The 16,444-nt window shown below is 38.5% G+C and overlaps 1 protein-coding gene across 3 annotated transcripts in view; it reads left to right on the forward strand.

Annotated features, from left to right (window-relative positions):
- The window catches only part of UPP2 (uridine phosphorylase 2), a 42,611-nt gene extending 37,528 nt beyond the window's left edge, over positions 1–5,083 (forward strand). For all 3 annotated transcript variants that reach the window (XM_072612038.1, XM_072612039.1, XM_072612040.1), the window contains exon 7: positions 3,976–5,083. In XM_072612038.1, the coding sequence (XP_072468139.1) occupies positions 3,976–4,124 (149 nt within the window). In that variant the 3' untranslated portion in view covers positions 4,125–5,083. The remainder of the gene's footprint in view (positions 1–3,975) is intronic.
- The last annotated feature ends 11,361 nt before the right edge of the window (positions 5,084–16,444 follow it).

Consider the following 16,444-nt stretch of genomic DNA (forward strand, 5'->3'; position numbering starts at 1 on the left):
CACATGTCTTGACCCCCTCTTAGAGGCAGCCTGGTTCTTTCCTCACACTTCCTGAAGCACAGGGCCAGTTGGCATACTACCTGCTTCCTACTGCCACATTTAGACTTACCATCTGCCACCACTGCTCAACAAGGACCTCTAGTCCTTGAAAGTTCACTCCATCTGGCCTAATCCTTCTTGCTGTCATCTGGAGACCTCTAGGCCACTGTCCCTCTTCCCAGTAAGTTCAGCGCCTGGCTCACTCATTCTTCTTTTCCGCTCCAAGCCTTGCACCCCTCAAACACCCTACCTTCACAGTTCTGTGTCCTTAGATCCCATGACCTCTATTCACCATCCACCTCAACTATCTTCTCCCATCTGCCAACAGAATTTGTCCCAGGTACTGGGTTACAGTTAGTCAAAGTTCTGCTTTTGCAGTGGCTGCAGCATGAGCTTTTCATACCTCTCTTTTTTCAAAAATTCATTTTATTTATTTTTAATGTTCTACAATCACTACCATAAAACTTAGATTTTTTTCCCCTACCTACCCCCCACCATCCCCCTCCCTCCCCAAGACGGCATATAATTCTATATAGGATCTACATATGCATTCTTATTGAATACATTTTCACTATAGTCATGCTGTGTAGAAGAACTAAAATAAATGGGAGAAATCATATAACCAACCACAACATAATACACACACACATATACAAACATGATCTGCTACATTCTGCGATTGAATTCCATAGTTCTTTCTCTGGATATGGAAGGCAACTTGCCTTAGAAGACCATTGGGAATTTTTTTTTTTTTTTTATGTCCTTGTATTGTTATGAAGATCCAAGTCTATCAGAAAAAACTCTCGCACACTGTGGTTGTTGCTGTGCGCAAAGTTCCCCTGGTTCTGCTCCTTTCACTCAGCATCAGATCATATAAGTCCTTCCAGGACTCTCTGAAGTCTTCTTGTTCATCATTTCTTATAGCGCGATAGTATTCCATTACATTCATATACCATAATTTATTCAGTCATTCCCCAATTGATGGACATCCCCTTGATTTCCAGCTTTTGGCCACCACAAAGAGAGCTGCTATAAATATTTTTGTACATGTGGGACCCTTTCCCATTTTTATGATCTCTTGGGGATACAGTCCTAGAAGTGATATTGCTGGGTCAAAGAGTATGCACATCTTTGTAGCCCTCTAGGCATAGTTCCAAACCGCTCTCCAGAATAGCTGAATGAGCTCACAGTTCCACCAACAATGAATTAATGTTCCAACTCTCCCACATCCTCTCTAACATTTATCATTTCCCCATTCTGTCATGTTAGTCAATCTAATAGGTGTGATGTGGTACCTCAGAGTTATTTTGATTTGCATCTCTCTAATCAAAAGTGATTTAGAGCATTTTTTCATACGACTTTAGATATCTTTAATTTCTTCCTCTGAAAATTGCCTGTTCATATCATTTGACCATTTATCAATTGGGGAATGACTTGTATTGTTGACTAAGTTCTCTATATGAGAACTATGAGTTCTCCAGCTCATTTTACAGATGAGGTAAACAGGGTGATGTGACTTGCCTAGGGTCACACAGGCAGTGTCTCAGGCCAGATTTGAACTCAGGTCTTCCTGACTCCAGGCCTGGCACTCTATTCACTGTGCCACCTGGCTGCCATACATTCAAGATACAAACAGGGAAAACTGCAGATACTAGCAAAGGGAAGGCCCTGTTGGAGGGGGTAGGAGTGTGAAGATTTGAGCTGAGTACTACAAGTAACCAGAAGGTTAGAGGGAAAGCATTGCAAGCATGAGAGACAGTCAAGGAAAAGGCTGGGAGTTAGGAAGGGAAGTGTAATTTTTGTTATGAATCCAGCAGGACTCAGATGATTATTGGCTCTGTAGTAGAATCTCTGCATGTTTGCCAGCTTTGCATCTATCTGTGTGACCATAGACCAGGATGACCTCTCTGAGTTCCACGCAACACTAACTTCAGGTCAGTGGACTGGCTTACTTTCTCAGTGACATTTCGATAGCTGGAATCCTTAATGTAGGCATCCATGCCTTAAAGTAACAAAGCTGTCAGGTTGAATTTTCTAAAAATTGTTGTGTGTAATTAGTGTATTTTAATTGCTCTTAAAAATTGTAATCTTATGTGACAGGATTATTATACACTGCTCACTAATGGGGGTCTCCAAGGTCAGAAAAACACTACTGAGATGGCTAGGAGCTGTCCTCTTTGGACTTTTTAGTCTTGGCCTTGAAATAATCAAGAAAACCTGGTTCTGCTCTCACTTTGTGGTATGACAAGGCCATGGAGTGAATATACTTTTATCTACCTGCCAAGAGGAAAGGATTAGCAGGGATACTGTCAACACTTCCTGTTTCCTAATGGGCACCTGTGGGCTTCACAGACTGGGTGATCATTAACCTGAGAATGTCTTGGTTCTGCCATTGCTCTGCCAGCTAACTTCACAAATGAGTGAGTTTGAAACAAATAGGACCTTAAATGGTGGATTATTCAATTCCACCCTGGTTGAATGTTTTCATTACTTCTTATTCTGATGAACAACGGCCCAGGGAAGTAGCTTCCCAACAGTATCTCTGCGGGAGGAGTATCAAGAGAAAGACAACCCATGGAGGGGTCTAGGATTCTTCTCTGTAAATTTTGAAAATTGCTCCCATCCTGGCCTTTGCAGGTCACTGTCTCTTCTGCAGAGGTATAACTAGGTTTATTTTGTTTTGTTTTGCTTTTTACCTTAGGGAAAAATATTTGCGGTAGGGGAGCAGCAGCGTATACAGAGGACTGACCAGCTATAGGTACAGTCACACAAGAAAAGAGGGCACCCCCAAACCACCCTGAATGCACTCATCTCTTTGGATCTCAAAAGCAAAGCAGGACCAGAATTGGTTTATAGTTAGAGGGGAGACTGCTAGTGACTATTGAGTACTAAAGGCTTGATGAGGCACCATGGTATAATGGATAGGGTAATGAACCTGGAGTCAGAAGAACTGGATTCAAATTCTGCCTCAGATACTTACTAGCTGTGTGACTTTGGACAAGTCACTTAATTTCTCTGGACTTTGGTTTCTACATCTGTAAAATGAGAGAATTGAACTCGATGATCTGTAAGATCTTTTTCAGGTGAAAAATCTATGATCCTGTTATCTCCCCCTCCAGCCCACAACCCTCTCTTTTGTTTTCTCCCAGATCTTCTCTTACTCCTGCTCCTAGCAAGATATGGGTACAGTAGTCTCTGGGACCCTCTAGATGGACAAAACCTTAGCTCCCCATTCCTAGCTATAACTATACTTCTCCCCAAATCTAAGATGGATGCTTTAAGAAGAAAAATTTAAAAATCTAATCTTTCTCTTCCTTGTTTAATTTCAGGAAGTAATGGTTGGTGGGTTCAGTTATTTGCATTTAATGGGTTTTTGTTGTTGGATTTCTTTTGGTTTTTTAGATTTGTTTGTTTGTTTGTTTTTTAGCAATAATGTATAGACAGTTGTATTGTCACTAAATTGTCAATTCCTAAAAGATGGTCATCACCCATTTTCTCCTCAGTGACTCTATTAAATCCAAACAGTAATTGGCCCTAATGTTGACAATATAAGGTTCTGCACTGCACCAAAGCATTGACCTTCTCACTTTGAGTTCTTCCTTAAACAGTAAAATCAAATACTTTGCCTCCCTGGTGGATGCTTCAGATATATGAGAGTACATTTTGCTTTGCTTTTCCTCATTTTAATCAAGTATTATATAAAAGGAGACAGGGCAATAGTTATATTACACTTATTACAGGTTGTTTTGAGACTTCCTTATGTGAGCCACTATGAAAGTACAAAATATATTCTACACTGCATGACTGTTCTGCACCAATGCAAGAAAAACAACTCCACATATATAGCCTAGTATAAGAGATGCAAATCATCTTAATATACAAAGGGTGACATGCTAATAACAATGCTTGTGTTTTGTTTTGTGTTTCATTTTCTAGCCGCTGTTGTCTGTGTTACCCTTCTCAACAGACTGGAATGTGACCAGATCAACTCACCCCATGAAGTTCTGCTAGAATATCAGCAACGTCCCCAGCAACTGATCTCAATCTTTATCAAAAAGCGCCTTGGACGACATAACCCCAAGTAATTTACAGGCAGCCACACTGTCCCTCTGCACTTCCAATTACATGCAAATTCCATTTTCGAAGCAAGCTTATATATGGCAGCCCTAATGAAACCAATGACATGTTCAATTGTGATTTTTGGTCGTGGTACAAAGCCCAAATCAAGCACACACTGAAATATACCAGCCATTTTGTAGATATGATTACCAGTCAATCTATTTCTGAAACCCATCCAGACCTTCATGTTAGAACACTGTCAGACCATCTTAAAATTTGGACAAGTTTCAGCAGTTGAGCACACACGTTCAAAATATTTACCTCCCAAATGTCAGTTTAATATGGATCTACATGAAAAAATCATCCCAGGGAAATGGGTCACACTTCACTTTGTTTCCATCTGCAGGGTTTTGGCAAATTAGAGGGAATTCAAAACCTAGGTAGCTTTTTATACATATATATATATAAATGATTTTATTTCAGAACAAAGGTAGTCTGGGTTTCTTATTTATTTCTGGGAGAAAAGACTTAGTAATCTGGTGGGGTGAGGTGGGAGAATATTTAACTATGTTTATAAAGCTAAACTATCTTTTAGCATTAGTTTGTAGGATTTGTATTTTTATGTCATAGAAAAATGACCAATTTGACAAAGGAATTTTTGAAACTGGTTTTAAAGTTGCACCTTTTGTAGAGTATTAGAGCAGATTTTTCTCAGCACCTACATGATACCTCAATAGTTGGCTTGGCCTTCCAGGAGGCACCATACCTCTTTTAGGCTGTTCAGTGTACTGGAATAATTGTCTAAGCCTTTGGCTCTTTTCCAAGGCCAAAAAAAGCAAGAAGGGGACAAGGTAATTGGGGGGAGAGGTGGGGTATGGTGGTTGGATTATAGAACAAGGTAGTATGCGATGTTTTGTATATAAATAATTTGTACATATATTTATATATTTTGGATCAAATAAAGCTTTAATTATGGTCTCGTATACTTACTGACCCTTTTGTTGTAAGAGTCACTTTCACACCAGAAAAAAAAAGTGAATAGAGGAGAAACACCGTCAGCTGTCAGAGACTTAAGGCAGGCTTGTAGAGTAGTGTGGTGTAGAAAAGAACACTGGTCTTAGAGTCAGAAGACCTGGGTTTGAGTCATGGCTTTGACCCTTGCCAACTATGTGATTCTGGGCAAGCTGCTAAAACTCTTTAAACCTGTTTTCCTATCTGTAAAACGGGGATAATGCCTGGTAAAGCACCTCACAGTTTTATTGTAAGGAAAGCATGTTAAAAATCTTAAGGCAGAGATTTTGTTTTGATGGAAACTTCCTACTCTAACACAATATCAAATAAAAGACCCTGCTCTGGAGTCATGGAAGTGAGCTTAGCCATCAGCAAGATTTCACTTCCCCACCAACTGTCTCCTCCACAATGACTCTGAGGGGTTCTTTCTCCCAATCCACTGGATTCTTGGGATATCACCAGGTAAGAAAAGGGCAAGGAGGGTAGCTGAGCACTTTCCTTGGTACTTCCACCTAGGGGAAGGGTGGGAGGTGAGGGACAAAGGGATGACTTAAAATTCTGCTAAATATCATAGTTTATGGAATGGAAACTGGGCAGAACCATCTTTGGAGAGGTAATTCAATTCCTGCCTCCTCCTGTCAGTCAGTGTCCTGTTCAGATTTCCCTCACAGAGACTGGGTTTCAAGGTTGACCTTCTCACTACACAGTCCTCTGAGCTGCCATTACCATGTATACAAAAAATAACGAGGAACTGTTTTGCCCAGGAACAAGTGACACAAACACACAGTGCCTTCTGGAAGACCAAGCTGAATATACATATATTTACATTATACTCAGTTATGATGTAAGTATTAAGAAAAATCTGCTATACAGCTCTTTTTTTGTGATGACAAAGAGTTGGAAGCTGAGATGTCCATCAATTGGGGAATGGTTGAACAAGTGGTATGTGATTGTGATGAAATATTGTGCTATAAGAAATGACAAGCAGGCTGATTTAGTCTTACATGAACTGATGCAAAGTAAAGTGAACAAAACCAGGAGAACATTGGACATATAAATAGCAATATTGCACAATGTTCAGCTGTGAATGACTTATCTATTCTTAGCAACACAATGATCTAAGACAATTCCAAAGGACTCATGATGAAAAATAGTATTCACTTCCACAGAAAGAACTGATGGAGTCTAAATGCAGATGAAAGCATACTACTTTTTACTTTTTTTGAGTTGAATTTTTCAGGGGAGGGGTCTATTTTCTCTCATAACTTTACTAACATGGAAATATGTTTTGCATGATTGCACATGTATAACCTATATCAAATTGGTTATATCTCAGGGGTAGGAAAGGAAAGGGATGGAGAGAGGGAAAGAATTTGGAAGCCATATTTTTTTTAAAAGAATCTTAAAATTGTTTTTATGTGTAACTGGGAAAAAAATAAATATTCAAAGAAAAAAGAAAACTTGCTATAATATTCTACAAAAAGCACAATTTTAACATCAATTCAAAATTTAGTTCCTAGTAATTCTTTTATCACACTGGTCATTTTTCTATGAAATAGAAAAACAAATCCAACTGACCCTACCTATTTTATTTAAAGTTTTAAAAGCTTATTGGATTTTTTTTTTACAGTACCTTTATTTCTTAATATAGCTCTCCTTTCTCCCTCTTCCCTTTGTAGTGCCAATGCAATATTCCCAGCACCTACAGTAGCCATGAATATCCCAGAGTAATTCTGAATCGTGAATACAACAGACTCCCCACATGGAAGACAAAACCAAAAATTTATTCAGACACCATAAAGCCAAATCCATTATAGTAACAAAAATCTATACACAGTAACAATGTAGAGAACAATACCATCCTGGAGCCTTCCCCCTGCTAAGCTTCCCACAAACCAGCTCCATTAAATAAAATCACAAACAAGCTCTCTCACTCACACTAGTCAGTTACCTGCTTGCCCTCATCCTTCCTAGCTCTGACTAGACTGTGACCAATCTCCTCTCAGCTCTGCTCTAGCTCTGCCTCTTCCTATCTGACCCTTCCTGTTCCACCCTTCAGCAAACTCCTCCCACTACAGCTTCAATATGTCTCAGATTCATGTGACTCAAGCTTCCATGTGACCCAGGCAGGTCACATGGGCCTATTTATGAATGAGAAAGATCTTCCCATTTAAATTGCCATTACACCCTCCCAGTAAATGATTTATTAAAACAAAGAATAAAAAAAATACAGGGGGAAAGCAATTCAGCAAAATCTAATCAATACTTTAACACTGTAGTGCTCTATACCTATATTCACTAACCTCTGAAAGAAAAGGTGTGGAGGGAATCTTCTCATACCTCTTCTTTGAAACCAAGCTTGGTTATCTCAATTTCATAGCATTCAATTTCAATTTCATTGCTTTTAAAAAAATTTTCTTTGTTGTTGTCATTGTGCATATTATGCTCTTGATTATACTTTACTTTGCATCAGTTCGCATAAGTCTTTCCTTGCTTGTGTGTATGTATCATATTTATTATTTTTATAAGAACATAATGTTCTTTACACTATGTACCACAAATTGTTTCGCCATTTTCTAGCTGATGAGCATCTACTTTATTTCTAGTTCTTTACTACTACAGAAGGTGTTGCTATAAATATTTTGATAAATAGCAGGTCATTCATTTTATCTTTGAACTCCTTGGATTCAGTGCCAGACAGCAGTGCATCCCTCCTAATTATTCTTGCCAAGTAGGCACAAATAGTGTCAGCACCCCTTCTAAATCTGGGACACTGAGGCAGAGCCCTGCTCTTCCTGCCCTACTTAGGGCTCTCTTCTCACCATGACTCAGGTAGGTCAGGGGCCACTGTTATTAAGAGAGAAAACTGCATCTCCCACCACCTCAGGCTCTCTGCTGCCCTGGCATTTAAAGGATTATGCTGGTACGGAATGAAAACCTGAAGAGACCTATATCTCTATCTTGGCCTCGATTCTCCTAACCCTGTTTTTGTACCCATCACCATATCAGGTCTCTGCCTTTCAGGCTCAGCCCCAATACCAACAATTCTATGAAGTCATCTCTGATTTTCTCCCCACCACCCAAATTATTAATGCTTTTTTTCCCACTTCAGATAGAGCACTTTGATCTACTTTGCCAGCTTCATTCCCTATACTGTTTCATATGTATTGTCATTTTTAATCCTAGGAGAACATAAGCACCGTGAAGGCAGGGACTTTTTGTCTTTGAATTCCAAGTACCTAATATGATGCCTGTTGAATTGCATTGTGTCTTTTTATCAGTAATTAATGTGAATTCAAATGTGAATTCCTGACTGGTGAGCAATTTATTAACATATATAAAGGTAGTTGTGTTTTATACAATACCATGTCTAAAGCACGTTAGATAGAGGATCAGATTTTCAGTGAAAGGATCCGAGTTTGAATTTGAGCTCATACACATAATAGCTGTGTGACCCTGGACAAGTCACTTAACCTCTCTTAATATTCTTAACTGTAAAATGGAGATAATAATAATTCCTACCTCTCAGATTTGTTGTGAAGATCAAATGAGATAACATTTGTAAAGTACTTACCATTGTGACTAGCACATAATAAATACTTGTTTCCATCCTTCTTGGAATTGGAGGGGGGGTAGGATGGGCTCAGATCAGTTGCCATCACACTCTTTTTCGGAGGCTTTTAATTTGATTTTACTACTTTAAAGCCAAGAAGAAGCTTCTCCATAATTATCTGAATAGGTCTTTTGAACTTTCTCCAGCCCTTTCCCCTCCTTCCCTCTCCCCTCTCTTCTCCTCTCCTCTATTGTGGTTAGATTTGGTAGAGGCATGATGGGGGAAAGAAGAGGACTATCCTAGCATGGTCTGGCCCTAATTAAGGCAACACCCATGTATTATCTTCTAGAAATAAAATTCTAAAAAATGTTGAAATTTTCTCACAACCCACAGATACCTCAGGCTTCCTTTCAATCATCAATTAATTTTCCTCTTCAGAGCACTCCCTTACATAAGTTGTCATTAAAATGCCCCAAGAACTTTGTTCTCCTCTAATTCAGTAGTTTTCACTATGCTTTCTTCAAGGATCCCTGATTTCCTTGGTGTGAGTAGCCCTTCATCAACACCAATAGTATCTCTTCATGTTTTAGTAGATAATTTCAAACAGTTGTTGTGGTCAAAAAAAAAAAATTGTCACTTTGTGGTCTGCAACAGAGATGTCAAACACAAAGTCCCTAGTCTCTGACTCTCAAGGGTAGCCTGAATGAGATTAAAATTGAATTGGGAAGTGTTTTTTAATAAATAAAAATGAAATAAAACATAGATAATGTTAATAAGTGGTTTTCTAAATCAATACATGCCCACAGGGATCCTTAAGTAAGTTTCTAATTCAGTTTCACTCTACTGGACTACACTCTCTCAAAACTGAGCCATGCAAGGGTTCTGATGACAAAGAGTTTTTTCTGAACTTACATTCAAAGTCTTCTTAGAATTTTTTCTTTCAATTTAACAATCATCAGCAAACATTTCAATATTTTTAAAATGACAACCAAAAAGAAGATTGTATAGGAAACCATGAACTGGGACATATTATTTGGGCTTTTTAGAGTATGTAATAAATTTTACATAGGCAAATTGCTTGCCTCCTCAATGGGGAGGGGAGGGAGAGAATTTGGAACTCAAATTTTGAGGGGTAAAGAATGTTAAAAATTATTTTTACATGTAATTGGGGGAAAATAATATTAATTTTTAAAAATTTGACATAAAAGAAACAAAAACTCAAAGCCAAAGCATCTTTGTAGGACCTGCAGGAGTCTCTGATATGCTAAAAAAAAAAAAACAAAAAAAAAACTTTGAAACAAGTCACCATCATGCTAACTTGTTTTGTTTGGTCATAAAATCTTCCTCTATCGACAAATCTGACAGGTAAATTTTTCCATGCTTCCATAATTTGCTTATGATATCACCATTTTTGTATAAATCAGGTACCAATTTTGACTTTATTTTGGCAAAGATGGGAAGAACTTCAGGGACCACCTATTCCAAACCATACCTAAATATCTTCATCTGCATTAAGAGGGGGAAGACCGGGTAAACAACACCCTGAGGAGGAAGGGAAGGCAAAAGACCACTGAAAAATTGACCCAAAGTAAATTTAAGCCTCTTTCTAAAAAGAGGAAAGCTGGATGTTCTGAAGGGGGAATAGAGGCTTGTCTGGCAAGTTATAGTAAAACAGATCCTCAAGTTCCATCAGGTGACAGCCCATCTGGTAAAGTTTAGAGGAAGAAGAGTCAGTCTGATAGTAAATATGCATCTACTATGTTCCAGGTGCCATGTTAAATGCTGGGGATACAAAAAGAGGCAAAAGACAAGTTTTGCCCTCAAGGAGTTCACAGTCTAATGAGGGGGAAGGAAGACAACAAGCTATAAACCATATAGCCAGGAAAGACAGAAAGCACTAGAATTAAGAAGAGTAAGGAAAGGCCTCCTGTAGGAGATGAAATTCAAGCTTAGACTTAAAAGAAATCTAGGAAGCCAGGGGGCAAGATGAGGAGGGAGAGCATTCCAGGTATGGAAGATAAGCAGTAGAAATGCCCAGATCTGGGAGATGGAGTAAAACAGCAAGGAGGCTGGTGCTGCTGGATTGGTGGCTAATCATTCCTTGAAGAGGGATACTGAGGCAGTTATTTCTTGACCTGATAAAAACAAATGAGAAATCTATTATTTTCCTGGGTGTATTATCTAAGAAGTGAAAGAGAACCTCACAAGGAATAATCTTATCTAAATGGATCACCATTACCATGTGTTGGAGCCAGTTTGGACTTACTAGTGATAATTGATTCTTAAATTTTCAGAGTAAGCATTTGCACATTAGAAACACACAAACACTACAAATCAGAGCTTGATCAATTGTTCTGTTGATTATCTAGATTGAAAGTGTCAAAGAAATGTTAATAATTCAGCTTAAAATTATGCCATGTATACATATTTTCTAAGAGAGCTGGTTGTTGAACATTTACCAATCTACCCCTAATTTCTACCTACTTCCCATGACTCTTCTGGACAAAACTAGTACCTTCAGAAATAATCTAGGACACAGTGCTAAAGACTACACAGTCTTGGATGAAAAAACTAAAAGCCATAGAAGTAAAAGTGTTTTCATCACTATTGCCCATCAAAAGCAAAGAATTTAGAAGAGAAAAGCAAATTTGGGAAATAAAGATCTGGCTAATGAAGAGATGATGTCTGAGAATGGCATCTGGGTTTTTGGCTTAAAATAAGGAAATGGTAGGCTTCAGGCCAGAGATAGAGTGCATCTACCAAAGGCTGACAGAACTGTGCTTGCTTGGAGTCTTACAAATCTAAACAAAAGAACTTTAATCTAAAAAGCAAGGGGAAAAAAATGAAATTATGGATAGATATTCACCAAGTAGATACTATACCATTTCATCTATGATGTAAGAAGAATATCACATGAGACACCCAAAGGTTCAGAGGAGATGAAATGCAAGAAAGGAACAAAATAGTAAAACTCATGACCTGAAATGATAAATGTTACATGCTGTTGGTGAATCTGCCCACCTCAAGTCTCTCCACACTCCAATCCATTCTCTATTCAGCCACTAAGGTGATTTTCCTAAAACACAAGTGTGATCATGTCACCACCACCACCCCTACTCAACAGACTACAGTGGCTTCCTGTACTCTGTTTGCCATTCATAGTCCATCATAACCTAATCCCCTCCTACCTTTCTAGTCTCCTTACACTTTACTCCCCAATGTGTACTCTTTAATCTAGTAATTGACCTCATGGCTATGACACAAACAAGATATTCCATCTCTCAGCTTCAGGCATTCACTCTAGTTTTCCTGTATGCCCAGAATGCCCTTCATTCTCTATTGAGCTGAACTATTGACCTCCCTGGCTTCCTTTAAAGTCCCAACTAAAATCCCTCCTCCTACAGGAAACCTTTCCCAACCTCTCTTAATTCAAGTGCTTTCTCTGTGTTGATTATTTCCTATTTAGAAGATGGCAGAGAAGAAGAATGGATCTTCTGGATCTCTCCCCCCAATCTCTTAAAATACCTGTAAAAAATATCTCTAAACAAATTCTATAGTAGCAGAAGCCACAAAATGACAAGCAAAATAGAATTCCAGCTCAAGACAGCCTAGAAGGATGACAGGAAAGGTCTATCACACTGGGCATGGAGTGGAGTCCAGCATGAGCTGTGCTGGCATAGACAGGACTGGAGCAGGCTTTAGGGCACTGAATCACAGGCAGCTGCTGAGAGTTTCCAGATTTCTCAACCTACAAACCAAAAAACATCTTCAAAAGTCAGTGAGAAAGTTCTTTCACCTTGGTGAGAAGGGACCATAGTTGGGCCCCAAACCCAGGACAGCCACAGCCTCTGCTGCATCAGCAGCCACTTCTGTTGCTCTCCACCTATAGACCCTGGGTGATCTGGGTCTCAGTCCTGAGTGGTGGTTCTGAGGTGAGAGGGAGTGCTGGCATGGTGGAGCTGGTGGCAGCTGTGGAGAGGCAATCCTATTCACAGTTCTGTGGCAGAAAAGAGTGCTTTTGCTTGCTCACAGAACAGAGCACAGACCAGGAGAGGAGTTAACACCTCCTCTTGACTATGCCACTTTGGAGGAACTGAGAACTTACAGGTCTCTAGAGATATCTCAGAGAACAGCAGCACAAAACCTCTGAAGCCTAGGGTATTATACCCTCCACTTGATAAAAGACTCAAAAGTCAGGTAATTGGTTGGGAAAATGCCCAAAAAGGGGAAAAAATAAGACTATAGAAGGTTACTTTCTTGGTGAAAAGATATTTTCTTCCATCTTTTCAGATGGAGAAGAGCAAAGCATACAATCAGAGGAAGACCAAACCGTGAAACTGGAATAAGATAGTAAGGTCAAGGCTTCTACATCCAAAGCCTCCAAAAAAATATGCAATGGTCTCAGGCTATGGAGGAGCTCAAAAAGGATTTTTTAAAAGTCAATAAGAGAGGTGGAAGAAAATTTTGGAAGAGAAATGAGAGCGATGCAAGAAAATCATGAAAAACAAGACAACAGCTTACTAAAGGAGACCTCAAAAATTGCTAAAGAAAATAATACCTTTGAAAATAGACTAACCCAAATGACAAAAGAGGTCCAAAAAGCCAATGAGGAAAAGAATGCCTTAAAAAGCAGAATAGGCCAAATGGAAAAGGAGGTCCAAAAGTTCACTGAAGAAAATAGTTCTTCAAAAATTAGAACAGAGCAGATGACTTTATGAGAAATCAAGAAATTATAAAACAAAACCAAAAGAATGAAAAAAAAAAAGAATACAATGTGACATATCTTGTTGGGAAAACAACTGACCTGGAAAACAGATCCAGGAGAAAGAATTTAAAAATTATTGGTCTACCTGAAAACCACAATAAAAAAAAGAGTCTAGACATCATTTTCCAAGAAATTATCAAGGAAAACTGCCCTGATAATCTAGAACCAGAAGGTAAAATAGAAATGGAAAGAATTCACCAATCACCTCCTAAAATAGACCCCAAAAGGAAAACTCCTAGGAATATTGTAGCCAAATACAAAGTTCCCAGGTCAAGGAGAAACTATTACAAGCATTCAGAAGGAAATAATTCAAGTATTATGGAAATACAATCAGGATAACACAGGATTTAGCAGCTTCTACACTAAAGGATCAATGAGCTTGGAATACGATGTTCCAAAGGTCAAAGGAGATAGAATTAAAACCAAAAATTACCTGCCTAGCAAAACTGAGTATAATATTCTTCAGGGAAAAAATGGAATTTCAATGAAATAGAGGACTTCCAAGCATTCTTGTTGAAAAGACCAGAGCTGAACAGAAAATTTGACTTTGAAATACAAGAATCAAGAGAAGCATGAAAATGTAAACAGGAAAGAGAAGCCATAAGGGATTTATTAAAGTTGAGCTGTTTACATTCCTATGTGAAAAGATGATGTTTGTAACTCACGACTTTTTTCAGTATTAGGGTAGTTGGAGGGAATGTATGTGCATGTATGTAATTATGTGTAGGTATGTATATGTACATGGGTTTATGTGTGTGGGGATAGATAGATAAATAGACAGAGAGACAGATAGAGAGAGAGAGAGAGAGAGAGAGAGAGAGAGAGAGAGAGAGAAGGCATAGAGTGAATATGAAGAGAAGAATATGAAGGAATATGAAGCTGAATATGAAGGAAGAATACCTTAAAAGTAATATTTACTTTTGAGTGGAATGTACTAGGAGTAAGAAGAAGGGAGAGGTAGAATGTAGCAAGTCATCTCACATAAAAGATTAGGCAAGAAAGAGCTTTTACAATGGAGGGGAAGATGGGGGGAGATGAAACGGACTAAGTGTGCCTTACTCTCATGGGATTTTGCTTAAGGAGGGAATAATACTTACCCAACTGGATGTGGAAATCTATTTTACCCTGCAGGAAAGAAGGAGGAAGGGGATAGGAGAGGGAAGATAACAGAAGGAACAACAAATTGAAGAAAGAGATAATCAGAAGCAAACACTCTTGTGGGAGGACAGGTCAAGGGAGAGAATGGAATAAACAGAGAGCAGGATAGGACAGAGGGAAATGTGGTTAGTCTTTTGCAACATAACTATTATGGCAGTGTTTTGCATGATTACACTTGCATGACCTATATTGAATTGCATGCTTTCTCAGTGAGGGTGAGTGGAGAGGGAAGAAGGGAGAGAATATGGAAGCCAAAACTTTAATAATGAATGTTAAAAATTGTTTTTGCATACAACTGGGAAATAATATGTACAGGTAATGGGGTACAGAAATCTATTTTGCCCTAAAGGAAAACAGAGGGGAAGGGTATTGAAGAAGGAGGAATAATAAAAGGGAGGACATACCAGAGGAAGGGTTAGATGACTGTATACTGTCCTGGAGTGGAGGCAGGGAGAGATGGGGAGAAATTTTGAATACATATCCTTGCGGAAGTGAATGTTGAAAACTGAAAAATAAATAAATTATATAAAAATTATTTCCTATTTATCCTGTATATAACTTGCTCTTTGCATGCATATGTACGGGTTTACATATTGTCCTCCCCATTAGACTTGTAAGCTCCTTGAGGGCAAGTAATGTCTTTTGCCTCTTTTTTTATCCCCAATGCTTAGCACAGTGCCTGGCACATAGTAAGTGCTTAATAAATGTTTCCTGAATTGAGTTGTAATGACTATGTATGTTATTTTCCTGGCGTTGCTTACTACATGACCTGTTCATGATGAAACCATCTTATCATTGTAATCAATGCTTCTTTTTAATAATTTAAGGCAGCCCAAAGATAGTTAGATTTGAGCTTTATTAACTATTCATCTGCCCTAAGATTTTTGGTTCTATAATTTCACCAGGAATAGAAGTCAAGCTTACTGGTTTGTAAATGTAATTATCTTCCCTTTAAAAAAAATTAGAATGATATTTGTCTTTGTGTTGTCCTGCAACACCCTTCCTGCTCTCTATGCCCTTTAAAGATCCCTGGCAGTAACTTGGTAATCACATCTGCCAGCTTTTTCAGTACTCTAACATGTATTTCACCTGCTTGTTTGAATTCACCAAGAACAAGATAGTGCTTTCTCACTATTTCCTTTGTTATCTATCTTAGGTATTAGTTCCCCGATAGCTATTTTTGACCTTTTTTGTCCTTTCTAGGTCCTATGTCATTCTCCAAACCAAGTAGCTTTGTCTTTTCTCTGCTTGCTTATCATCACCTCACCTCCCTCTCAGAGTGGTCTCAATCCTCATTTGATTCTCTTCTTCTCCTCATTAGAGCTTTATAAAAAATCAACCCAATGTTTCTTGTCTGTAACTTTGTGTGACAACCTCAGCTTGTTTCTAATATTGTTGTAAGACCGTGATATACTTCTGTCATTTATCCTCTGTAAATAGCTCTTGGATTTATGTTCTCTATGTAACTCATAAATAACTGAGGTCCCTGTGCTTCCAAATCAGTTTCTCTAGTCCACTTTTCCTTTCTTCTTTATTTTTGTGTCTTCAGAACTTTATTCTTGAAAGCCTTTCCTCTCCTATCACCTCTCCTCCAACTCCCAAAGCAGATTGACTTCCCTAATAAAACTTTCATGCATGGGATCCTACCTATTTTCCATCTGAACTCTTTGAAATCTCTTATCTGTTATCTCTAAATCTGACTATTCTGTTTTCCTTCTAAGAGGAAGTCATCATTATATCCCAAGATTCCCATCACTTCCACACCAGCAACCAGTTTTTCATTATTGGTAATATTCAGATCCAGTGTTGAATTTGCTCCTGTTGGTTCCTCTACCTTTTGAAGGGTATCATTAAATCAA

This window comes from Notamacropus eugenii, chromosome 5 (assembly GCF_028372415.1).
Source record: "Notamacropus eugenii isolate mMacEug1 chromosome 5, mMacEug1.pri_v2, whole genome shotgun sequence".
NCBI lineage: Eukaryota > Metazoa > Chordata > Mammalia > Diprotodontia > Macropodidae > Notamacropus > Notamacropus eugenii.